Source organism: Ceratotherium simum, chromosome 9 (genome assembly GCF_057802395.1).
Source record: "Ceratotherium simum simum isolate JZ-2026a chromosome 9, ASM5780239v1, whole genome shotgun sequence".
Taxonomy (NCBI): Eukaryota; Metazoa; Chordata; class Mammalia; order Perissodactyla; family Rhinocerotidae; genus Ceratotherium; species Ceratotherium simum.
This window is the reverse complement of record NC_141908.1, coordinates 50816859-50844352: the sequence shown is the minus strand read 5'-3', so window position 1 is coordinate 50844352 and position 27494 is coordinate 50816859. Positions and strand designations below refer to the sequence as shown.

Below are 27494 nucleotides of genomic sequence, written 5' to 3'. Positions count from 1 at the left end.
GTTCTTCTTTCCCCAGTACACCTAGTAGTAAAGTTTATGTAGTATTCCATTGTCTTCTGGTGTCTTTTAATTTTTTTGGTAATCCATCCCCTGATCCCATTACATTTTTTAAATATTAGTTTTTGTTTTTGTGAACAAATAGTACTAAAAGGTTTATTAAAAAAAAAAATAGCAGTTCTCTACCAGCCACTCCTACCTCATCCCACTCTCTATTCTTTTAGCTTTTCTTCCTTTTATTTATTTCTACATTTTAATATAAATAATATGTATATCTTGCTATTTTGGTTCATCAATTGGACATTATCTGTTGACTACCTCTTAGTATGTATGAAGATTTTAGCTTACTAGTGTCCCCTTTCTCTAGTTTCTATCCTCCTACCCAATACTCTTTTCAGACACTCAAGAACCCCCTGTTTTCTTCTATCCTTTTATTATTAAAACTGCAAAGCATCTGATATTCACTGTTAGGTTGATTGAATCTACTTCAGCTGAACTTTTTGTTTTCAGTTTATATCTGAGTTACTTCATATATAAGTTTCTCTTTCATTTCTAAACATAGAATTGTAGAACAAAAAGGTTTTTCCTTTTCTTAGTGAAATTACCTAGTAGGTAGGAAGATGTTGGTCTTGCTTTGCTTTATTTTATATCACTCTAGGTCTATTCAGCAGGCTCCAAAAATTCACTGTATTTTCAGTAAGCATTTATTACATATCAGTTATCTTCTAGCCTCTGTGCCCAGGCACAGAGAATATAAAGATGAATAGGATACAGTCTCTACCTTCACATGAGGTCAGTGTCTAGTAGGACAGACAGACAGACTGCTTCATAAACAGTGTGGGCTATGCTATAATAGATGTCAGCACAAGGTACTATGAGAGTAAAAAGCAAGAAACCCCTAATTCCATCTGCCTGCAGGGGAGAGGAGGAGAGGGAATTAAAGAGAGAGGTCTTCCTGCAAAGAAGAGATGATAGTTGAGTTGTTAGGAAAGGCTATGAATTCATCCCAGAGGACAAGGGCAAAAAGTACAGTCCTGCGTCACTTAACGACAGGGATATGTTCTGAGAAATGCATTATTAGGCGATTTTTGTCATTGTGTTCACAGCATAGAGTATACTGAAGGGGAACAAAATTTGCCACCTCAAAATGTTTCTCTTTAACATTGAGGATTATTTTAGGCTGATTATTTTTAAGAAACAAAAGACTCAGAAAGTTTTTCTTGTTACTTCCCCCTTAACTGCCTAAAAGAATTCAGATTAAAAAAGCTGTCTCAGGAAGCAAGCTGTCATCTTAGCAGAACATGAACTAGGTGGTGGACAGGGAGGAACCTAGAAAAGCCTGTTTGTTTGGCTTCCCTCTGTGTTCTTCTGTTTCTGTGTGGACAAACACTTGTTTTCCAAACATTTGCTCCTTTTCACCTACCCGTGAATTGACTTCCTTCCCTTTGATGTCCCTGACTCTCCCCACCCCCAACATCTTCTTTTGTCTTTAGCTGAGGTTGGTATTTAAGGTGAGAGCTTCGGGCATTTTGACAAGTTACTCAGTTTTCCTGGGTTTCTTCCATGTATACATGTTATTAAACTTTTGTTTGTTTTTCTCCTGTTAATCTGTCTCAGGTCAATTTAATTCCTAGACCAGCCTGAAGAACCTAGAAGGGTAGAGGAAAATTTCTTCCTCCCCTGCAATACTTACACAAATCTAGATGGTATAACCTACTACACACCTAGGCTGTGTGGGACTAATTGTGTGGCACCACTGTCGTATATGCGGTCCGTAGTTGAGTGAAATGTCATTATGTGGCACATGACTGTATGAGAAGAGGGCAGGCAGAGGGACTGGATATGCTTTTGCTTTTGCACAGACCCATGACAAGTAGTTTTGTTCAAGACATAGGGCAGTGATTCTCAACCCTCACCACACTTTAGATCACCTGAGGAGCTTAAAAAAATACCAAGCTGCCTAGGTGATTCAATTGGTTTACAGACTTCTGGCATAGGGAGGATATACAAGAATGGTGAAAGATAGGCAGAGGTCAGGGTTTGAAAGTCCTTGTATTTCGTAGTAAGGGATTTGGACTTAATCTAGGTGATGGAGAGCTATTGAAGCAGGGGAAACAAAAGACAAAGTAGAGATGAAGGATGCTCCCCATCCCCAGGTGGCAATATAGAGGATGGAATTGGAGGGAAGTGACACCTAGTTTGGGAAGATCATTTAGTTAAGGAATACTGCTGCCTTTACAAACCTCCAAACCTCCGAAGTTTAATATTAGGAGGAAAAACTTCAAATGGGCAGAGTTCTAATTAAGTTTGCCTTTTGGGTTCTGCCTTCTCCTTCAGATTTTCTAACTTGGTTATTGATACTATCACCACCCAGCCCCATGCTTCTCAAACTTTAATGTGCAGGTGAATTACCAAGGGTTCTTCTGTCTGTAGGTCATGGATGGGGGGTATGCATTTCTAGTAAGCTCTCAGATTCCACTGGATTTTATAGTAGAATCGGTAGGGTTTGATGATTGAATGAGGGTAAAGAAGGAAAGGGAGGAGCCTAGGATTCTTTAAAGGTATCTAGCTTTAGGTGAATGATAGTGCCTTTGACTGAGAGAGACAACAGTGAAGGAAGATGAATAGATTTGGCATAGAAAGTAATGAATTAAATTCTGGACACCACTGAGTTTGAATACCTGTGAAATGACCAAGTGAAGATGGTACTCTTTTTAGGCAGTAGGAACTGTCTGGAGCTCAAGAAAGAGGTCAGGCTAGAGATTAAGACTTAGGAGCTTTTGGCATAGGTGTTAAAGGCTTGGGTGGTCTGAGGATTCCTGGGGGTCCCTGAGACTCTTTCAGGGAGTCCACAAAGTCAAAACAGTTTTTATAACAATGCTAAGACATTATTTGCCTTTTTTACAGTAATGCTAAGACATAATTGACTTTTTAACTTTCATTTTCTTGTGAGTTTACAGTGAAAATTTCCAGAGGCTGTGTGACACATGATGACATCACTCTGACGATTTATGGATTGTGTACTTGTGTGTTCTGGTGTTTTAAAACTTTCTTAGTTTTAAATTCTAAAATGGTAAATATGAATAGTTGTAACCCGCATAAGTAAAAGCTCTTTGGGGTCGTCAACAGTTTTTAAGAGTTTGTAGAGGGATCCTGAGACCCAAAAGTTTAGAAACTGCTTTTATAGACGTACTCATCGTGATAGCGTGTGTAATTCTAGGAAAGGTTGACGGGAGATGGCTATGCTGGAGGAAGAGTAGTAGCCTGGTAAGGAAGTGGATAGAGAGTAGGAAGAAAAAGAGGAGAAGGTGAAGGAGGAGAATAATGAGTAGAATTAAATGTCATGGAAGTCAATTAAGGTAATGACTGTAAAAAGTGACTAAGAATTTGTCACTTAGGCTTAGTTTTAGTAGACTAATGGGAGCAAGATGCCAGATTATAGTCAATTAACGAGCAATTGGAAGGTGAGGAAATAGTGATAGCAAATATTGACTACTCTTTGCAGAATCTTGACTGTGAAAGAAAGGAGATGATATCTAGAGTCTAACAGGCTTGACATATTATGTGCTAGAGAAAAGGTCATAGCAGAGCTGTCATAGGACAAGGAAAGTGCTGAAGAGAGAGGAGAAAATAGAACCAAAACTAAACACCTTTTCCTCGAGGCAGTGTGAGTGGTAAGATGCAGACTCTGGGTGGGCAGTTGTGTACGGGAATGACTAGGAGCATCCTTTCCTCTGATGGGTGAACTTTCATACCTAATAACCTTTCTCTTACTTCACAGTGAAAATAGAGGTTAATAGCCAAAGAGAAGATTCATGAATGGGTTGTGGATGTGAGGAGAATGATAAAAATTTTATGTGAGGGACAAGGAAGGGAGTTTATGGGGCTGGGGCGGGGGGTGCTGTCCCTCATTCTTTATTTAAGTATTTTAGGATGCCTAAAGGAGTAAGAAACGTGGTCTGTGTGCCTTATTTGCTGGCTAAAAGTCCAGATTATTTTGTGAGGTTAAGAGAAGGTGCCCATGTTTCTTGGTTATCAATGTTTTCCAAGTTTTAGAACCTGCCTTGATCCACCTATTTGCAGTTCTCCTTGCAGGACCCTTCCCTATTATTTAAACACCAAGACCATCTCTACTTTTCTAAATTCTGTATGATTGCTGTCCGCACCCTACCTTACTCCAGGATGCTAAGATAAATTATGTACCTTGTAGCTCATTTGGAATTTATAATGAATATTAATACCATAACCATTCCTCCTCCCTACCTCTCTTTTTGGATGTCCTAGAATATATTTCTCTGCTTTATTTTATTTATTACTGAAGTTAGGATATTTGTGACTGAATCTTAAATATTGAATCACATCATCTTTAATAATATTGGAGAAGCACATTTAACTCTATTTATACATGTGTGCTTACATATACTATACTACATAATAAAGTTTGTAAAACAGACACATGTCAAATTATTCTATTTTTGTCTCAGTTTAATCTTTAATATTCGTCTTTTATAATCTATATAACCTGAATCAGAGTTGGACAATTTAAAATATATTCTGTCTCTTTCTAGAACCAAAGTTTTTACCCCCTTCCTCCTAAGTAATTTTCAGTTCTTTAATCCTCTATCCGCTGGCATTGAATTACTGTTTATTTTTGATCCAAGTGCATTTGGGGATTTTTGAGTTACTTAGGATTAAAGATTTTAAATTATAGATTTATGGAAGCGGGGACAGTTGTTGCATCTGGACGTTTAAACTTAGATCCACTTCTAGAATTGTAATGAAAGAAGAATATAAGATAGGGTGCCTCGATTGTCTTAATTCACCTGGAATGTTGATTAATGAAGGCCATTTTATGAAGGAAGATCTCTAGCTTTCTCATTTGAATTAAGTTTCTAGAAGTAGCCTTGGAACTTGAATCAGATTTTTTTTTCCTCTTCATTTGAGGTGAAGTTACGGTATTGAAGACACTTTGAAGCATTAATGCCTTGTTTTGTTCTTTTTTTAAAAGAATTTTTAAAAGGCCACATTGTGTGTGATTTCTTATTTTCATATTTTGGAGAAAGTAAAATTAAGAGCACTAGGGAATTAGACCTGAAACTAGCTTAGACCTGGCTTTAGGAGGGCATTTCCATTTTTAGAACTAGTGTTATTGTTTATAGAATTCTGTAACAGGTTTTTTTTAATGTAAAATCTCCTTTTTTTGACAAAGGTATTTTTACCCATAAACATGTATAAATTGATTAAATGAGTTGTCTTCTGGTATTAGTATATTGGCTGGATTAGGAGAGTAATGAGAACATGTCCTGTTTTTACCTTGTTTTTATATACATACCCATCTCCACATTTTCATATTCTTTTTTACCCTCTTAATAGTGTTTAGCTTGAGTGTTTCCTCAGTGAACATTTGAGTACACTAGATTGATTGGAAGTTATGATTCTATTTCAAAATAGAGGTAATACTGGCCCTAAATTTTAGGTTTTAGATTTTTAAAAAATTCATTGTTTTTACTTGTCTATATATATATTTGTTATAACCTGGACAAATCTTTTCTTTAATATCTTAGTCTGAGCAGCCAGTAAAAAAAGAGGAAAACTTGAAAAATGAATTTAGTGATGTGTAGTTAAATATCACTGAAAGTTACATTTTTGTGCCTATTCCTCCCTGAATGAATTACCTTGTTTTTGACCTTATTCTGTTTAAATCTGTTCGGCTTCTCAAAATTGTTAAACACCTACTTTAATGCCTTCATCAATTTTAGAAATATTCTTTGATCCCGCTGCCTACATTATTTCCTAAAATGTTTTATTTAGCTTGATAAATGATCTTTGTGGTGTTCTACTTGATGGGTTCCTCTGTCGTCTTTACTTATCTTCCTGCTGGTAGTATTTTCTCACTTACTTCTTACTATGTTAGGTGGGCCAAACCAAAAATTTTACTAAGGATTATTATGTCAGTTGTTTCACTAAGACATTGTATATAACACTGTTGCTGGATACAAGGTGCAATATGTACAATAACAATGTTGTCTTGTAGGAGAGTATTCTGTGTGTGCGTGCAAAATGGTGTGTTTAGTAACACTAATAAAGACATTTTCTCGGTAGGGAATAAGTTTGTTTTTTCTTTCCCTTATTAAGACTAATAATCAAACTTACAGGATTTAAAAGTTCCTGTGAAATAGCTGGAATTACTTTGTAAATTTTCCTTTTATTTAAAAAGAGAAAACTGTATTTAATTCTACCATTATACATTAAAGGACATGCTCTTATAGGAACTATATTCAGCTGGAAGTTAGAGTATCTGACCCTAAAATATGTTATATGACAGGGTTCACAGCAAAGGAAGTGGGTCTGTCCTGGTTGATTGTATACGTCCTTAGTCTCCTGGAAGGAAAAGTGAACTAGAAAACAAACGTGGGTCTAATACTGTCTCTGTGCCTCTGTTTCCATAAAAGTGGAGGACTATGTGTGTCCGAATCATCTGGGAAATTTTTTCAAAGTAAAAGTACCCAGGCTCCCTGCTTGGAAATTCTGATACACTCTGTCTAGATAATTTTTTTTGACTCCTTGTAAATCATGAAATTTTGAAATAATGATTCTGTAAGCCGTTTATTTAGCCAGCAAATAAACAGCGGTTAAATATTTCCCTTTATAAAAATGCATTTAATGTGGGTGGGTGGTGGTTTCTAGGGCAAGAAAATTCTAAGCTGATTGATGAAAACAAAATTGGAAGAGAAAGATGCCAGGTCATTTTAAGAATGAAGCATACTTTAAAGTGGAACCTGGTATGGTGCTTGACCATAGTAGGTGCTCAGTAAATATTTGTTGAATGAATAAATTTAACATGACTTCAAGTGTAGCATGCTATACAGGAAGTTTTTATGTCATAAGAACTACAAATGGTTCTTATGTATTCATCAAAACAAGGTTTCTCAAACTTAACATTATTGACATTTTGGGCCAGGTAATTCTTGAGGTGGGGAGGAGTTGTCCTCTGCAATGTTGGATGTTTAGCAGCATCTCTGCCTAACACAGATATCTGTAGCCCACTCCCCCCTCCCTCACTGGCCCCCAGTTGTGGCAACCAAAAATGTCTCCGTATATTGCCAAATATCCTCTGGGGGTGAGGGCAAATCTCCTCTGGTTGAAAACCACCCATTAATGAATGAAAGAAAATAAAGTGTTAGCATGTTACCTGTGGAGCTAGATTACAACTCTAAGGTTCACATCTTTAAGTATGGAAACAGAAGCCCAGAGGTTAGCTAATTTGTCCACAGATAGAAGTTAACAGAGTTGAAATTCTACTTCCAAATGTCTGTCTTATTTCAAAGTGATGCTCTCAACTACTGTGCTACGCTCTCTCTGTATAACAAAGAGAGTGTGTAACTTACTAGTTAGATAAATGACCCTAGTTTGTCTTTTGAAAAAAAAAATTTATTCTTTTTTGGAAATATTTATATTTAAGGTAATTTATAGAAATCATCAAGTTTACCAATCCAAGATATTCCTGGACTGATAGCACTTCACAACTGTTTTATCTGATAAGTAGTATTGCTTTTGGACTAGATTTTAAGGGCATTCAGCATAAGTTGACATTACTGAGAAATTTGGTTTCAATATCTTATAGTCGAGTTTTAGAAATGTTAGATATATTTTTATGTCAGCAGACATAGTGATCATTTTACTCATTTTCTTCAAGATTAATTCTCATTTTCTAAAATAACTGAGTAAGCCTGTTGGACTTATTATATCCTAATGAGTTTTCCGCTATATGTCACAATTTTGGTTTTTAATTCTTTTTTTTTTTTTTTTTTTTTTGTGAGGATGATTAGCCCTGAGCTAACATCCATGCCAAACCTCCTCTTTTTTGCTGAGGAAGACCGGCCTTGAGCTAATGTCTATTGCCAATCCTCCTCCTTTTTTTTCCCCTTTTCTCCCCAAAGCCCCAGTAGATAGTTGTATGTCGTAGTTGCACATCCTGCTAGTTGCTGTATGTGGGACGCCGCCACAGCATGGCTTGACAAGTAGTGCCTTGGTGCGCGCCTTGGATCCGAACCCGGGCCGCCAGTAGCGGAGAGTGTGCACTTAACCGCTAAGCCACGGGGCTGACCCCTGGTTTTTAATTCTTAATGGAAGATCATATAAAGAATAACTTCTTAATTTTAGAGATTCTCTAAAAGTGGAATATTCAGGAAATACATGACTATTGTTATATATATATATATATATATATATATATATATATATATATAGATTGACTACTGCTAATCCTGATGATACATCAGCATCACTTTTTTTTTTTTCCCAGCATCACTTTTGAAGCTTTTTAATAATAAGGATTCCTTTGGTCTCTCTCCAGAGATGGTTAAATTTGGAATGGGGACTCCAGCATGAGCTTTAAGTAAAAGCTTTGTAAGTGATTATGATGTATAGTCATCATTGAGAATCAGGGCTAGTAGATAAATGATAGAACAATTTTTCTTTCTTCTTTTTTTTTTTTTTTTTTGATGAGGAAGATTAGCCCTGAGCTAATGTCTGTGCCTGTCTTCCTCCATTTTGTATGTGGGTAGCCACCACAGTGTGGCTTGATGAGTGGTATAGGTCCGCACCTGGGATCCAAAGCCGTGAACTCAGGCCGCTGAAGCAGAATGTACCGAACTTAACCACTACGCCACCAGGCCAGCCCCTAGAACAATTTCTTTTAAAAAAATGAAACAAAGAAATCACCCTTTTCTGGCTACGGAGAAAACAATAACAATGAAATACTACTTTTTTTTTTTTTTTTTTACACTCAGACATATCTTAAAACATTGGTGGGCATTCTCATACAGTGTTAGCATAAACATAGATTGATATTGCCTTTGAAAGTGCAATTTGGCAATATCTTTAAAATTTTAATCATGCATGTTCTGTGATACAGCATTTACACTTAAAAGTATCTATCCCAAAGAAATAATTGTATAAGGACCTAGGAATTCATGTCAAGGAAATGTTGATAGGGATATTATACAAAAAAGTATGTTACCCCATCATGAGTGTCACAATGGAAGAAAAATTGTGAAATCACTGTTCTAAATTTTACTATTACAAGTACTCTCAAAATGCCAAGATTTCCAGAATAAGTTATCTTGAAAATTTGCTTTCTCCCCCCACAGCCATTGCTCTATATGGCTGTTTTATTCTGAGTGTATGATTTGAAAACTACTTACAAGATCATCTGAATAGAGGAGAAAGTCCAACTTTATTCTAATTTTATGGTTTATACTATTTAACAAACAAAGCCTTAAATCAAAGGGAAAGCCAGAGAAAGGAAAATGCTGAGAATTAGTTACGCTACGTAAATTATAAGAAAATGGCAAACAAAATTGCATTTCATTGATATTGAAGACTTAGTATGCTCCTTTTAAACATATATGAATGCGAATTAAATAGGTCCAGGTGATAGGAGCTTAAGAAGTCAGACTGTGAGGATGGCAAATAAGGTAGTTGTTAAAAATTGGGAGTAAGATTGTTTGAGTATTATGTTTCTTTTAGGTACTGGTGTGGTTGTGGATGCTGTATGTTTGTCAAGGGAGTAAAAATCCTTTAGGCTTTTAAAAATGTTATGAGCTTGCACACTTTGTTACCTATAAGACAGCACACATTTTAGTTGGGTGGTTACCCAATTTCTTCTTATTGGCTTTCTACCATCTTTGATATTACATATTATATATTATAAGGGCAATACAGCGGAAAATAGGCTATACCCAAGCTGCTGATATATTGATTGGATTTACTTCAAACAGCAAGAAAATGCTCTTATTTGGTGATGGGATCCCAAAATGTTGCATACATAAACTTTTTATACTAAATATTGAAATCAGCAATATAACAGATCTTTTAGGTGTCAAAAGTTCAAGCAAATACTTCCAGATAATAGTTCTGGAGATTAAAATTTTGACTCTTAGACAAAGACAGACCATGTGAATTTCAGGTCACGCCAGCTCAAAATCATCCTTAAATTAGGATGTGCATATTTCGTGATAGGTTTTATTTAAATGTAAATTGGTTACAAAGCAGCAAGGAAATTTTCACACCAGAATTTCAGTTTTCTTACAGTGCATTATTATAACCTAATTTTTATAGCAAAAAGTTGGAATAAACAGTATCTTGTACATTTGATATTCTTGAATAGAACATCTATTTTACATTGACTTATTTTTATAAGGCTCCAGATTTTCCTTTCTGGTTCAGTGCTGTTTTGATGTATGCCGTTAAAGTAACAAAGATTTCTCCAGCATTTTCCTGGCTCACATCTAGCTCAACAAATTTTGCCTAGATATGTGGATAAAAATTGAACATGGTTATTACCAGCTGCAGGCAAAAAGGTTTGCCATGTCATTTGTTCAAAGTGTAGTGTGACCTTGAGTTTGATACCTGAGTAACTATATGAATCATTGGAATAGCCAATGAGTTGTATTTTTGAAACCAATCTTTAGCTACATGAATCGATCAGGAAAAATTCATTCTGACAGGCTTGAGGATTGAATATTTTGTTAGGGATATCATTTAATATCAGAGTAACATTTCTTTCTATTTTAAAGTATTTTCTCATTTAACAGAAAGAAATTAAATATATCTGTGTCTATTAGCTGTAATATCTTTTCACATACTGTTATAATTTTCTATGATGCACTTATGCTGATAATTTTAAATATTTCTCTAGAGATAGATAGAGGTGTAGAGGTAGTTTTCTGTTTTCATGGAATAATCCATATTGATTTATTGCCCTCATTCTGTGACAGCATTAAGATTCTTGTTTTCTTAAATTTGGTCTTAATTTGCATTGAAGAAAGACACATTTATTTTTATTTTAAGATAAACCAAGAAGCCAAATTATTAGATATGAAAACTTCATTAATAATCACTGACTTAAATTCCAAATGAAATTGAACCATTGGTTTAATTATGTCACTATTATCTCTTGAGTCCTTAGATTTGTCTTTGTTTTTTTGTGTGTGTGAGGAAGATTAGCCTTGAGCCAACATCTGTTGCCAATCCTTCTATTTTTTTGCTGGGAAAGATTGGCCCTGGGCTAACATCCATGCCCATCTTCCTCTACTTTATATGTGGGATGCTGCCACAGCATGGCTTGATAAGTGGTGTGTAGGTTCGCGCCCAGGATCTGAACCTGCAAACTCTGGGCCACCGGAGCAGAGCACACAAAGCCAACCACTACACCCACTGGGCCAGCTCTGTCTTTGTTTTTTGAACATACTTTTAACTGCTAGAAAATACTGTGTAAATTCACACTAATATCTTGGAACATTTAAATGCCAGAGTAATCGGTAAGGTTTTGGTATGATTACAAATTAGCATTTACGAAGTTAAATTGATTAAAGAGTACTGTTCTTTCCTCTCATCTTCTTTTGCTAACTGCTCTTCCACCATATGCCAGAATTCTTTGACTTTTTATAATTACTGTAGTATTTCCATCTTTACGTTAAAGCCAGATCATATTACTTTTGCCTTCCATATCAATCCTTCCTTACTGTGGTCAATTGTAGTGCAATAGTTGAGAAAAAACAGAGAAGAAAAGAAAGAAATGACAGCATTAGCAAGACCAATAATAAGCTTGAAAATGTTTTGTATAAAATGCTCAATATATGCAAATTTTACACCTTATTCAAATACTGTGGTGGTCTGGTTGATGTCCCTTGGATTTTCTGGGAAAGCTTTGGTCAGGATCAGTGATTTTTTTGAAGCTTTTTTAAGCCATTGAACTCTTAGAAGTAAGTCGAATGTGGAATCTCAATATTAAAATAAGACATGCTGTGTTTGCAGGGATGGGGAGGAGGTGGGATAGGATGTGTGTCTAGTAGCTAGAGCCTCAGCTCAGCCACCTGCTCCTTCCTTCTTTTCTCCCTCCCCTTTAATAACTTTTGAGCCACAACCTCCTCTCGCCTAAGGTATCTCTGCAGTCCAGTTTGAAAATCCCAGGTAGTATTCTGAACTTTTCCTCAGTGATGAGTCATTTTAGAGATTAAGTGTTTGGTGATTTTCTGCATATCCTAAATCCTTAAGATTCAAAATCTCTGAATAAGTCCAAGTACAGATGAATGGCTCAGGAGAATTGGCAGCAGTAGACTTCATTGAGAGGTGTTCTTTTGGTTAAAATCATTATTGCTCAGATTGTTTAAATTCAAAACCAAAAAACGACTTAATGCTTATTTGCCTGAGGGTTAGTGATATAATACTTAGGGCCTAGAATGCAGGGTCTATGGCTTGTAGTTGAGAACAGAGTTGAATGAGACCTTAAAGAGGAAATGTTGCTTATTTTGCGAGCTCCACAAGTTATTTTTAACTTATTAGGGCAGAAGCTGCAAATCGTTTAACAAGTGATACATGATTAAAGTTTTGAAATGTAAAACTGCGTGGATATTTGAAGTAATAGAAGGATAGCCATTCAGAAAAGAGAATTTATTGGCTGCTTACTGACATTTATAAAGTACACACTGTTCCACGTCTATACCAAGTATGTTTCTCATTTAATCCCCACAATCCTCCTGTGCCTGTATTATCCCATTTAAAATTGATGAGAAAATTGATTGAGAAAAGTAAGTAACGCGCTGAGAGTTATGGTGAGTAATGGACCTAGAGTTTGATTCTTAGTCTATGTTTCTTCAGAGACTGATGGTACTTGCTTTTCAGGAGCTTATGGTCCATTTGGGCTGCCAGAACAAACCCTAATATAATCCATGAGGTGAGAGTGAGGTCAAAGGTCAACACCAGGCAGTCATACCTAGGACATGGGTGGAAAAGATTAAGGTTCATGGGAAGGGACAAAATGGTGTGTTTATAATGGTTTTCTTTATAGGCTAATTTAGGTATATCTAGGTTTCCCTTTCTAATCTTTTACTTTATTCAACTTTTCAGTTTTTTATTACCTATTTCCAACTTCTTACTCTACATTAGTCATACAGTCTTAAAATTAATTTTGTTCCTGTCATCCTTTTGTTTTTCCTCCTTCCTCAGATTCTTCTCTGGTTTAAAGGAGGTAAACCTATTGACGTTTTTGTTCTTTACTGTAATCATTATGCATTTGAGTTTTGTTGTTGTTGTTTTAAACAGAATGACATTTTCCCCTAAAGGAGTGTCCCACTTGCCCATTCCAGAAAAGTTTAAATTTAGGGAAATTTTGCCTCAGAGGAAAAAAGTTTTTTGCTAAGTAATCTATATGTCTTTAAAAAAAAAAGACCTTAAACATCTTGGAAGTATATACCCAGTGAAGTACTTAATTAATATTGTCCCAAATAAATTTGAGGAGTTCTGTATCTACTGTATCTTTTCATCCCATCCTCTTTTTGGAGATAGCCAGTGAACGTTAGCATTTGGTTCTTAGAATGTTGAAATTTTGATTCTTAGCTTTATTTAGAATAAATGTAACTTTGTTCACCCTTGTTGAACCACTCCACTATCCCCTCCATTTAGAATGTAGCCTCTCAATCTTCACTGATCCAGTGTTCCTTGGAATATATTTTAGAAAATGATGCAGAACCATTTATAACATTATATTTTCTTTAGTTTCCCAGATAGAAAATGTTTCCAGTATAACTTTCAGAATTGTATTATTTTGTGTGATTTTTTTTTGTTTATTCAAAAGTAGCTAGTCATGATTTAAGATGGAATTCATCTGTGATCCTGCCATGCTTAAAAATTAGTATAACATTAAACTGTTCTGAAAAACTATATTTTCTTAACCTTAAATTATATTTTTTTACGTAGATTAAGTTGAAAAGGATATGAATAAATTATTGTTTGGGAATCCTCTTGTTTTAAGGTAGATTCTAGGGTTCTTTATAAAAATGTTAACTTAGAACTTTTAATTTGGTGGTATTTTTATTCCAAGGAAAATAGAAGAGTGGTTATTGTCTAAGTTTGAGTTTGGTAATTTTGACAATGAAACTAAACTAATGAACTGTTTATCCTGAATTGCTGGTATGTCACTAGTCTACCTCCTGAATGCCAATTAGGGTGTACTTTTTTGAGATCTCTGGTTTGTGATGTGAAAATGTATAGGGAATTTATTTGACATACTGAATTTTATTTATGAATTTAATAAAATTTTCAAATATTTTTATATAGTTGATTCATTCAGTTATTTCTTGATGTAGGGCATATGGCATGTCACATAGAGAAGAAAAGAGCATTTAGACCTTGGAAATGAACAGAATTGAATTTGATTTGAATTATAGTTACCTTGAATAATTTATTTAATATTCATGTATATATCAAGTAATAACCATATGCTAGGCATGGGGGGTGGGAGGGTGAGCTGAGGAGAACATATAACTTCTGTTTTGAAAGAATTTAGGGACTAAGTAGCATTCACTTCATCCTCTCTGAATCTGTTATCTTGTTGGCAAAATGGAGGTAAGAGAACTTAAAATCCCCAAGATAATACTTAGAGGAACCATAGATGCTCAGTATGAGTTAGGTTATGTATTGTCATTCATACTATTTACTCAGAGACATCAGAATATGGATTAAGTCCCTTCCTTGTTTGGGGACTATGTTGCCTTTAGAGATTTATTTTCAGTTGCCTTGATGTTTCATTCATTCAGATATTCTTTGTTCTGGCACCAGACGTACCTGCCAGGTTTCTAGAATTTGAAGGCCCTGTGCCATTGCCTTGTGCTTTTTGGCTCCTGGTTTTAATTTTTCACTAAGCACAACAACAGTTTGTCAGGCTCCACGAAAATTACTTCTTAATTTAGCCTGATGAAAATACTTGCTATCAGTTTAAAAGAGCAAACCTGTAATTTGAGAATAAGCCATCATGTAGGGCAGGGGTCTGCAAACTTTTTCTGTAAAGGGCCAGGTATTCTGGCTTTGTGGGCCATATGGTCTCTGTTGGAACTATTCAACTCTGCTGTTGTAGTGTGAAAGCAACCACAGACAATACATAAATGAATGAATGTGGCTGTGTTCCAAGAAAACTTTATTTATGGACACTGAAATTTGAATTTCTTATAATTTTCATATCACAAAATATTCTTGTTTTGATTTTTAAAATTTTCAATCATTTAAAAATGTAAAAGTCATGCTTAGATTATGGGCCCTACAAAAACAGGTGGCCAGTCAGATTTGGCCAGCAGGCTGTGGTTTGCTGACCCCTGATCTCGGGCATGATCTATGAGTTTGCTATAATTGTTGTTGTATTATAATTGTTAGGCCTTTAGGTGAATGGTCCTTTTTAGTAGGAATTGTATATGTCAGTGTTTGTGTTCTGCTCTATTTTTCTCATCCACGTTTACTTTTATAGACTAAAAATGTATGAATAATAGAAAACTAATAGGAAAAACAGAAGGTATTTTGTTTTTTTGCCATTTCCAGTTAAGAATTTGAAGGGCATCTTTTAAAGGCTAATTACTCTCAGATTTTTCATCCGCTTCAAGTCAGGTTCTCTAAATGTGAATTTCAAGTAATGTGTACAAGGTCTTCTGTGCTTCAAATTTTTAAAATTTAAACAATAGGAAATTTTATCTTTTAAATAATTTCTATGTAACTAACTACACATTTATATAACTTGAGCACTATTGAACGAAATAGTTTTTTACTTTGAAAATAAAAATGATTTTTATATCGACTGTAATAATTTTGCATGTTAAAACTGTAATTTAAAATTCTGTTAACTTGCTTTCTGTAGACACCGGAAAAGAAACAATCGGAATCATCCAGAGGAAGAAAGAGAAAAGCAGAAAACCAGAATGAAAGTAGTCAGGGTAAGTAAAGCAGAATCTTCCTTCAGAGTCAAATAGGCATTTACAATTAATTATTCTGATTCAGTTAATACTTTAATTGTAAAATAAGTAATTTTGTGTTTTTGTGATTTCTATAGCTATTATGTAATTGCTGCATTAATGATAGTTTAGGAATGTACTTTGCATAAGAAATAATAATAATAGGAAATTGGAATCTTTTGGTACCACGGGTAGATAGTGTATAGTTACTGTTGTTAGGCTTTTTCACATTTCCCTTATTTTTTTTTGTTCGAGAATTAGAAAGACAAGTGTCATGTCCAAACCTGGCAAGCACTACCTTATCACCTTTCTTTTTTCTCTATATATAAATTATGGTATTGAAATGGCTTCTTATTTTTGAACAAGAACTTTAAATCTTGTCTTAAAACAAGTACCCAAACTCATTCACTTCTTTCATTTAAAAAAAAAAAGACTGTAAAAATGATTGAGACTTCAGTAATGCACCATCCTTTTCTTTCTATCTGTTCTTCATCCTTCTTGCATACCTACCTTTTGTAATATGAGCTAAGAAAACTAATTTCATTAGACTACAAAACTTCTTGTAATGGACAACTAAATAGTATTGTCATTTAATTTGGCCATTCAAAATTAAATACAATAATTTGGGCTCTTAAATCATATATAATGATGATTTTATACATATATTACATGTTTTGGAGCCACTCTTTAGCCATAAGATCTAGGGCCGTGAACCCATGCCTTACTAGTAGTTACATGTGGCACTGTCATCAAGGAATATGTTTGCAGCAACTGCCTTTGTGGAAGGAAGGAGTTAAGTCACTCTAATACCTCGCTCTCACTGTGTGATACTTTGTATCTCAATCTGCCTCAAACTCCTTTTGGGTCTTAGTGTAGTTCCCCCAAGTTGTGGTTAGTGGACTTGGAGCTTTATTTACCGTAAAGATATATTAGTTAGGATAGTTTTAACTTTAGATTTAAAAACTCATTTAAAAGCAGGTCCCAAAATAGGGTGGGGCTTGTGGGTTGGTTGATCCAACCTGTGTCTTTAAGAACCCACGTTTTTTAATTTGTGGTCTACCATCCACAGAATTGTCTGATTTTCTTATGGTTTTGGGATGGTTGCCAGTTTTAATAGGATCTACTTGCTTCAGCTTCCCCCTTGGTATTTGCTTTAGGGAGAGGCTGGCTTTCTCTGTGGGTTTTTTTTTTTTTTTTTTTTTTCTCCTTTTTCTTTGAAGTAAGCTTCTTCAAGTCCAGAGCAAACCTCTCCTGTCACCTTATTGGGTCTTGTGTCCATTTCAAAACCAGTTATGTCCAACAGAGGTATTATTGCCCTTAAAAAATCAGGCCCATCTCTGCAATAGAAAATGGGGTAGAGTTCCCCTTAGAATATAGGCTTTGTGGGGAAGGGATAATAACTAAACAAAATTGGATTTCTGATCAGAAGGAGGGAAGGGGAACTAGAAAGGGAGGCCAGACAGGAGTCAGCTTCCCCTAAGTTACGTGTGCTATGTAGAGGGGGAATGTTAATAGAACAAAATTTGGGTTCAATTAGGGAAAAAGAATTGGGGAAATAGCTTCTCGGTAGGCAACCAAAAACGTCTCTGTCTTCATTAAAAGATAGCACCTCTTCAGAATCTGCAGGAAAGTTGTCCAGGGAAATTTCTTTGGTGTAAAACCTTTACAGTCATCTCTGACCTCTAAATAAATCTGTACAAAATTCTTGTTCAGAATTTCTAGGTAGCATTTATAGTCCTGAGTACTTACTTAGTTTTTTTAAAAAAATCCTCCTACCTTGTTTTCCAAGAAGGGATTTAAGGTTGTTGAACTTTTAAATGTATTGTTTGTTATCTCAGTTATGCCTGGTACATAGTAACCACTCAAGAAATATTTGTTGAATAAAATGAACGAATGAATGAATATGTCAGTATTGAATTGATAAATGTTTATGTTTAGACTTTCCAAAGCTTTTGACTCTATGGTATGGTTAGTTTTTTCTTTTGTAACTTGAAGAAATCATGTATTCTATATAGTTCCAAAGAAGAATGGATGCTTCCCATCCAAAAATGTATCTCTAAACACATATTTCTTAGCAGCTTATAAAAAGTGATGGAGTCCATTTTAGAGCAGAACTTTTAATTAAAGAACTATGATCTGTAATGATTTGGACCAGTTTATCAATAGGGTTGTATAAGAACAATATTTAAAATCTAGTTTATTAAAAAACATCCTATTAATTTGGAAATACTGTTTAGAAAATCAAAATATTTTACAAAATAGCATTCAGATTAAAATGTATTATTGTCAGTTTGTTATGGTTTGTGTTAACCAAAGCTTTATTATTATTATTTATGGGTATGAATTGGTTGTCATTTATGCAACTGCCACTTGTCTTTTGTTTTTTTATTCATTGATTTGCTTTTTTTTAAATTAGTAGCCACTAAGCAATATGAACAATGTGGTTTTAAAAACAGAAGGTCCTTTAATGTCATTTACTTACCTGTTCTCCAGTAATTGGGACTTTTAAAAATTGACATGGTTCTGTTGAAATGTCATTTGATTTTTGGATTTCTGAAATTGGCATCTGACCCTCTGAGGACTTTTAATATTCTTTTGATGCCTATCACTACCCAACTAAAATATCATGTTCTTTTTATTAAATGGATGATTTTTATGTGTATTAGGGAAATAAATGTTGGCATATTATCTTTCTGATATAGTATATGATAGATAGTCATGACTGACTTGAAATCTATAAAATTTTTTACTTTTATATTTTAGGAAAAAGTATTGGGGGACGTGGCCACAAAATTAGCGACTATTTTGAGGTAAGTTCATTGAGGAATATCTCCAGTTCTTAATATAATTCTGCTATTGGCTGAAATAATTTCTTTGAAGCACAAGGGCAACTTTTGATTATCTACTTGATTAGAGCAGAGCTTCAGTACTATGTGATGTCCTGTCTGCCTAGGAACATTAAAATTTACTTTTACATCAGTATGTTATAATTTTCAAAGTATTTTCTCACATATTTGCTTATAACGACCCAGGAGATAGGCAAAGTAGGTATTACTATTCTTGTTTTACAGATGAGGAAATTGAGGACTGGAGATGTCAAGTAGCCTACCTAAGGGCAAATTCTAAATGGAAGAGCAAAGAGTGGAACTTACAGTCCAGCAGCGTCTAGTTCAGAATTATTTCTACCATCAGTACAGGCTTGATGGCACCAGAGCAACATTTGAGCCCTGTGGTTGGAAGTTAAATAATGATAGAGATGTGAATCTAAGAGTCCCTGAAAATAATAGACAGTGGTAAATTTAGATTCTTGCCCAGTCTGGAATGTTTCCTTGCTCTTACACAGAAACACTTTTGACTACCAGTTTTACATTACAAAACATTAATATGTTTATTAAAACAACAAACATGATTTACTACAGCTGAAAAATATTTATATTTACTTGAGAGAGAGTGCAGAGTTTGTTGATTAGGAGAAGAGCTTCATGTAAAAAATATTTTTTTACTCTCCATTGTTTTTCTTTCTTGGGTTTACAGAATCTAAGGTAAAACTGTTGCTGACCACAAAATACCTCATGCTCTTTAGTTGAGGTCAGTCCCTCATTGTTAGTATCATTAAGAATCTTTCCCAAAGGTAGGATAAATTCACATGAACAAATCTCAAGTCCCTTGAATGCCTACTATGTGTGGGGCTGGGAGTTATGCTAGGCACTATAGGTAAAAAAAAAAAATTAAAGTCCCTAGGTTGCAGGAAGTTGAACACAATAGGAAGTTCCCATCTCTGCTGTTCATGCCTAATACCCTGAGAGGAAGCCAGTAGCAGAAATTGTTTTCTACTCCCATTCTTGGTACAGAAACATGAGAAATGAGAGTGGTAGCTGTGGAACAGCTCAGGTTACTTCTTTTCATATGCGTGCACTGTATACATGTTATGCATGTAAGAAAGGATCGATATTTATTAGATTTTGTGCTGTTAAAGGGAATGGAGTTGTTCTATATATAATTCTTTTATATAGTGCTATGAACATTTACATATTTAACGGATCTTGAGAATGATGATTCTGTTTTAAGTTGGTTGATTATGTTCACTAACATCTACGTGTAAACATGTTCAAGTTTTTTGGGATTAGGGATCATGTTGGTTCTACAGACGTTTATAAGGGAACCACGCTGAAATTTGAAGGAAAAATAAGATATGTTCATTGCTTTGGGGGAATTTATTTGTCTTTGATCTGCTACAATAACAAATTATATTCAGAATGTTCAAGAAATAAAGGTCTTTACAAGACATAGTCTTGTCACGTTCTTGTGATCAGTATTCTCTTCAGGACTTGGCTGTAACTGACCTTAGTTTTGCTTTTTTTGACCCATTTACTGGATTTAATTTAAAATAAGATATATTTAAGTGAATTCTTAATGCCATGTTTAAAATCACATTTATCTAAATCTGTTTTAATACATAGGGATGTTTCCTTCTTTTTCTCAGTACCAAGGTGGGAATGGCTCAAGTCCAGTGAGAGGCATACCTCCTGCGATCCGTTCTCCTCAGAATTCACATTCACATTCCACTCCTTCCTCATCTGTGAGTTTTTACATGCATAGTCTTATGTCTAGGAGATTATGTATACTAAATAACTTTTATAAGTTGTTGTCTTTATTGAGAACTTCTATAAATATTAGTGTTTATCTTTTTAAAAAAATCTTCCCATGAGGTGAGTTGAGTCCTTTTTAATGATCTGATGCTATTAGAACTTTATTTCTGAAAGTGAGATTCTTTAAGATTTCCTGAATTAATATCCAAGAAGTAATGTTTCTGTAAAAGAATGTTGTTGAACCTGTGGGACTAAAATGAATCCTCTTGTATCAGTTCATATTCAGTTACTGATTTCTAATTTCTAACTTTCTTATCAATTAAGTTTCTTAACCACTGAAATGACAGCCTAATTCCTTTCTGGGAATCCTTAAGAAAAAGGTAGGCAGCCATCAGCCTTGGATCATTTAGTTCAGCATGGGAGAAGGATCTTGGACCTAAAAATTATCTTATAACTTTTTGGTTTGTTTCTGACATTTTAAGATCTAGTTCTTTTATGTGCATTGTTTTGCATATTGGATTTCATTTTTTTCTTACTTTCATTGTGTGGAAGTTCAGTGTCTAACCAGAAAAACAAACTGGCTTTCAGTAATTTAAAGATGAATTAAAGATTTTTAAAAATCAGAGTATTTGTTATTTATTCAAGTACGCTGTTTTTACTTCCAGTGTCCCCTTCTAGTCCTGGTCTGTAGACATATACACATATACTTAGTTGTGTCTCCTCATTTTGTACCTTGGGGCACATCATATTGCCATGTATGAAGTAAAGCGTAAGACTCAACAATAACTTTACGAGTTGTGGTGATAGCATTGATATAGTGATGTAATCTGCTCATTTCAATGAGTATGTTTTAAAACTAGTGACTAGATAAACCATGAAACTCATCTGCAAATTTATATTATACTACATATGGGCATGCATTATTGTTTGTAGTACTAAGAGTTCTATAATAAGATCTTTTCAGTTTTGCTTTTTGAACCATCATAATCTGTTTTTAATATTTTTGTTTTAAAATAATGTATTTGGCCTTGTTTTATTTAACAGATTGCAAGTGTTAAAATTTCGTTTATGGCACTAGAATGTAAACTCCTTGAGGGCAGGGAATAAATGGTTCTCTCTCTCACTGGGCCTTATGGAAGGGAGATAACTCTGTGAGTACTTGTTGAATAAATGGTGGTTAGAAGTTTTAAAAAGTCCTTTATGGGGGGGCCCACCCCATGGCATAGTGGTTAAAGTTCGTCACACTCTGCTTCGGCAGCCTGGGTTCACAGGTCCAGATCCCAGGCACGGACCTACACCACTCATCAGCCATGCCCTGGTGGCGACCCACATACAAAATAGAGGAAGATGGGCAGCAGATGTTAGCTCAGGGCAAATCTTTCTCAGCAAAGAAAAAAAAATCAATTATGTTTTAATTCAGTTATTATCCTGATAAAAGCTTAAGAAATGTTAAGAAGTTGTTGCTCAGCAGAAGCCTATTTCTTTTCTTGCTAATGTAAAAATTTTAATATTTTTTTAAGGTTCGACCGAATAGCCCTTCTCCTACTGCATTAGCTTTTGGGGACCACCCTATTGTACAACCAAAGCAGTTATCCTTTAAAGTTACTCAGGTAAATTGTAATTAAAATTTTTTCTTATGACTTCTAGGAAACCAGTGACCAACTTTGTACAAACAACTAAGAAGTCTTCTCTTTGTTTTAGACAGTCATAAAATAAAATCATATATCAAGAAAACTAATTACTAAACAAAAAAACAATTTCTAGTTGGTGAGAAATTGAAACAGCCATTTTACTCTCAGCTTATCTTTTGTTACACACTGGTTAAATATATGGATGTTGTAAGCAAGTTAAATAAACAGAACAACCATAACATGTCAATTCTGTTTACTAGTTTTTTTTGAACTTAACATCCAAGTGTGTATAATCGATGTCTTCAGGAAGCAGTTATAAGTGGACATTAAGGCATTTCATTTTGGGTGTCTTTGTATATATATTCATATATGCTACACACTTATAAAAATCATTTGAAAATTTAATTAATCAGATATCTTTTACACTTACTTAGTTTTATGAATTTTGAGTGCTTTTTCATTTTAACTTTTTACATGTGACAGTTTTTGGATGACACTGTCTCAGACCAGGGATTGGGAGCGTAGATATTTTTGCTTGGCCATCTCACTTGCCCGATTTATTGCCATTAGACTTTTCCTGTCAGGTCATGTCCAGACTGTTGGACACGCACCAAAACTTCTTTCTTTGGATGATCTTTAGGGTAGGATTACAAGTACATTGCTTTCAGTCGGTGAATATTGGCCATGTTCAAAAATCAGCTCAACTTGATAGCACAAAGCAGTGGTTATATTGAATTTTAATGAAGAGTATATATTAATATCCTAAAAATTTAAATAATTAACCTTTTAAATATTTCTTTTCAAGTTTGTAGCACTTAAACTTCTGAAGATATTAAAACTTAAAACTGTACTAAGACATACACACACAATCTCAAATATTTTCTTTGCTTTTTAGAATTAGAGTAAAATCTAATTTTATGTTTACATGCAATGATATATATAATAGAGATAATAAAAGAACTTTTTTTTATTTAGACTGATCTTACAATGCTGAAATTAGCAGCATTAGAAAGTAATAAAAACCAGGACCTGGAAAAGAAGGAAGGTCGTATAGATGACTTGCTCAGGGTAAGTAATAAGTCATGGAGAGAAAAAAATTGAGTAAATTATTTGGCAATAGTAAAACTGGTGAGAAAACACTTAGCATTGTAAAAAATTTTATAGCTGGAGAAAAATAAGCTTTTTCTGGTAGTGTAAGTACATGATTGGAAATATCAACTTCAAAGTGAAAATTATTTTATAATGGGCTGGCCCTGTGGTGTTGTGGTTAAATTCGGTGCATTCCGCTTCAGTGGCCCAGGTTCGTGGGTTTGGATACCAGGCACAGACCTACACCATTGATCAGCCACGCTGTGGTGGTGACATGTAAAGTAGAGGAAGATTGGCACAGATGTTAGCTCAGGGCTAATCTTCCTCAAGCAAAAAACGAGGAAGATTGGCAACAGATGTTAGCTCAGGGCTAGTCTTCCTCAAGCAAAAAACGAGGAAGATTGGCAACAGATGTTAGCTCAGGGCTAGTCTTCCTCAAGCAAAAAACGAGGAAGATTGGCAACAGATGTTAGCTCAGGGCTAGTCTTCCTCAGGAAAAAAAAAACTTGTTAGCTCTTCAAATGTGAATTGAAAAACAGTTGGAGAAATAGAAGGCAACTTATAAAATTTATTTGATCAACTATCATAAGACAGATACCCATTTCTTGTTAAAGTTAATTCATGTTATAAACCTGACATTTGATATTATACAAGATGAAGTAACTGCTGTGATCCTGTGAGATTTTTAATGGAAACTTTATAAGAAGACACATCAGAAAGTACTTACAATGTGAGTAAGGTATGAAGCAGTGGTTTTCACCCCTTGCTCATTAGAATCACCATATGGAAAAGGTGGGAGGCACTTTATAAAAGTACTGATGCCTAAACTCAAGCCTGAGGGGTTCTGGTTAAAGTGATGTGAGATAGGGCTTGGGCAGTGGTAGTTCTAAAAGCTCCTCCAGATGATTCTAATTTAAGCCAGCATTGAGAACCGTTGGTATAGAAACTAAATAAAACCAACATCTGTGAGCTTACTGTAATTAACGATACCCTTAAACATCCAGTGTGCCTTTGCTGATCCCATCCCATTCACTCTCTCACATCCCTTTACCATTAAACACTGTTTCTAAGTTTTGGATTTATTATGCCTTTTTGTTTCTTTATGGTTTTATTACATATGTCTATACATTCTTAAGAGCATGTTATTTCAGTTTGTTTTTGAACTTTTTATACGCAGAATTACGCTGTATGTACCCTTTTGCCCTGCTTGTTTTCACTAAACGTTATATGTGGGATTGTCATGTAGTTTGCTCATTTCACTGCTTTATAGTAAGGCATTATATGAATATACTGTAATTTATCTTTTCTGCTCTTGGTGGACATTTTGTTTCTACTTTTTGCTAATAGGAACAATTCTGCTAAGAACATTCTTGTACCTGTCCTTTAGGGCAAATGTGGAAGAATTTCTCTATGGTTTATGCTTAGGAGAGACATGGCTAGAGTACAGGGCATGCACATCTTCAACTTTACTCTATACTGCCGAATTTTTCCCAAAGTGGTCGGATCGGTTTACACTTCCGCTAGCAATGGGCAAGGAATAATCTTGTTGCTCATTATCCTTGCCAAGGCTTGTTATAAGCAGATTTAATTTATTTTTGGCCGATTTAATGGATGTAACAAAATATCTTTTATTATGCATTTCCTATTTATCTTTTGAGCATCTTTTAAAATATTTACTAACCATTTGTGTTTCTTTTGTGAAATAACTGATCATGTTTTTTGCTCATTTTTCTTAGTGGGTTGCTGTCTTGTTTTAATTGATATCAGTTTTTTAATTGATATCTTGTTTTAATTGATATCATATACGTTGATTTCTCTCTCAGTGTGTGAATTGTCTTTTCATTTTTTCATCCTCTCTTTTGATGATTAGATGCATTTAAAAATTTTCATATGATTAAATATATCTTTTTGTTTATACTTTGTGTTGTTTGTACCAAATTATTATCAGAGGTATACCAAAAGAATTCATTCTTTTTATCCCTAAGATCATACAGCTCTTCTTCTATATTCTCTTAAAAGTTTTATAGTCTGGGGCCAGCCTGGTGGCATAGTGGTTAAGTTCGCAAGCTCTGCTTTGGTGGCCCAGGGTTCGTGGGTTTGGATCTTGTGCGTGGACCTACACACCACTCATTAAGCCATGCTGTGGTGGCATCCTACATACCAAATGGGGGAAGATTGGCCCAGATGTTAGCTCAGTCACAATCTTCCTCAAGAAAAAAGAGGGAGATTGGCAACAGATGTTAGCTCAGGGCCAATCTTCCTCACCAAAAAAAAAATTTTTTTTTCAGAAGTTTCATAGTCTGGTTTTTCAATATAAGTTGTTAATCTTACTGCAACTAGTTTTGGGGTATGGTGTAAAGTAGGGTTTCATTTTAATTTCTTTCTATATAGATAACCAATTGTCCAGGCGATTTAATTAAAAGTCCACTCTTTACTGCCAGCTCCATCATATATTCTTGTTTTCATATACAGGTGGATCTATTTCTGTGTTCTCTGCTATGTTCCATGTTCTATTTGTGTGTTCCTATACTGGTACCACAGCATCTTTTTATCATTTAGCAGTTGTTGTTAGCTGTTAGTAACAGAAAACATAAACAACTGTACTTTAAATGAGATACAATATTATTTTTTGGGAGAAGAACAGAAGTGGGCAGCCCAGGTGTGATGGCTCCACAGTGTCGTATGGGATCTTGACTCTTTCAGTTTTTCTGCTTCTTCATCTTTAGTGCATGGCTTCCATCTTGAAGGTCATATCAAGGTACAAGATATTTAGTAGAGTCACAATTATAATATCTGTATTTTTAAAGCAGAAAACAGGAAGAGAAAGGGAATAACAAAAAATGCAACAATTCTTTGTGCAGCCTTCTTGGATATTCCCTTGAACAACTTCTGCTTACTTCTCGTTGACCATCCTTAGCTGCAAGGGAAGCTGGGAAGTGTGGTCTTTTAGCTAGGCACATATCAATCCAGAATAAAATGTTTGTTTTCCATTATTAAGGAAGAAGGAGAAAATAGATGTGGATGATCATAATTACTGTAGCTTTATATTAAATCTTGATATGTGGTTGAACAAATATCCTTTTCTTTTTGGCTATGTTTGGCCATTTGCAGTCTTAGAAAAATGTTAGAATCAGTTTTTCAAGTTACATACACATGCCCAATTGGGGTTTGAATTGCACCTAATGAGTCTATTGGTGCTAAATTCCATTTATATTCTTCTGAAAGTGTCTTTATTTTAGTCTTTTCCTTATTTTTTTTTTTTTTATTTCTTAGCGATGGTGATTTTTATTTTGTTCTTATTCTTTAAAATGCCCTCCACATTCTAAAAATGTGTGCATGCGTTAATTTTTTAAGTTAGAAAAGAGAATTATGACAGCTCTGGGAAGTAGATTTCACCAGATGGATCTGGGTTAGGGTTTGGTTTTGCCAGAAACCGTGTGACCTTGGGCAGGTTACTTAGCCTGAACCTCAGCTTTCTCATCTGTAAAATGGGTTCACGTATGCGAAGCACTATATTAGATACTGTTGTTTGTCTGCCTAGAATCTGTTCTCCCTTTTTCCTGATGTGGCGTCTTCTGCTTGCTTTGGAGAACTGCTCCTATCTCAGTCCATGTGGTTCTGATGGGAATCACAGTGGTGGGTACGCAACCCAGACTCAGTCCCACCATCACAGTTTCTCTCCAGATTTTTCCAAGTTGGAGAGCAAGTTCATTCTCTTTTCCTTGGATCACAGGTTTTAAGACTGTGATGTGGGACCTTCTAGTGGCTTTCTTGCCTGTTACATGGAGAAAGCCTTTCTGTTTTTTTTTTTTTTTAATTTTTTGTTTATTGCAGTAACATTGGTTTATAACATTGTATAAATTTCAGGGGTACATCATTATACTTCTATTTCTGCATAGACTACATCATGTTCACCACCCAAATACTGATTACAACCCATCACCACACACATGTGCCGAATTATCCGTTTCGCCCTCCTCCCTCCCCCCTTCCCCTCTGATAACCACCAATCCAATCTCTGTCTCTGTGTGTTTGTTTATTGTTGTTATTATCTACTACTTAATGGGGGAAATCATACGGTATTTGACCTTCTCCCTCTGACTTATTTCACTTTGCGTAATACCCTCAGTGTCCATCCGTGTTGTCACAAATGGCTGGATTTCATCGTTTCTTATGGCTGAGTGGTATTCCATTGTGTGTATATACCACATCTTCTTTATCCATTCGTCCCTTGATGGGCACTTAGGTTGCTTCCAAGTCTTGGCTATTGTGAATAACGCTGCAGTGCACACAGGGGTGCATGTATCTTTAGGCATTGGTGTTTTCAAGTTCTTTGGATAAATACCCAGCAGTGGAATAGCTGGATCATATGGTAGTTCTATCCTTGATTTTTTGAGGAATCGCCGTAC

The 27494-nt window shown here is 35.0% G+C and overlaps 1 protein-coding gene across 1 annotated transcript in view; it reads left to right on the top strand.

Annotated features, from left to right (window-relative positions):
* Nucleotides 1-27494, top strand: part of TLK1 (tousled like kinase 1) — a 156121-nt gene that overhangs the window by 75387 nt on the left and 53240 nt on the right. The window contains exons 4-8 of the mRNA XM_004428200.3: nucleotides 15683-15758; nucleotides 18540-18586; nucleotides 20260-20355; nucleotides 21886-21975; nucleotides 22972-23064. Of these exons, the coding sequence (XP_004428257.1) occupies nucleotides 15683-15758; nucleotides 18540-18586; nucleotides 20260-20355; nucleotides 21886-21975; nucleotides 22972-23064 (402 nt within the window). The remainder of the gene's footprint in view (nucleotides 1-15682; nucleotides 15759-18539; nucleotides 18587-20259; nucleotides 20356-21885; nucleotides 21976-22971; nucleotides 23065-27494) is intronic.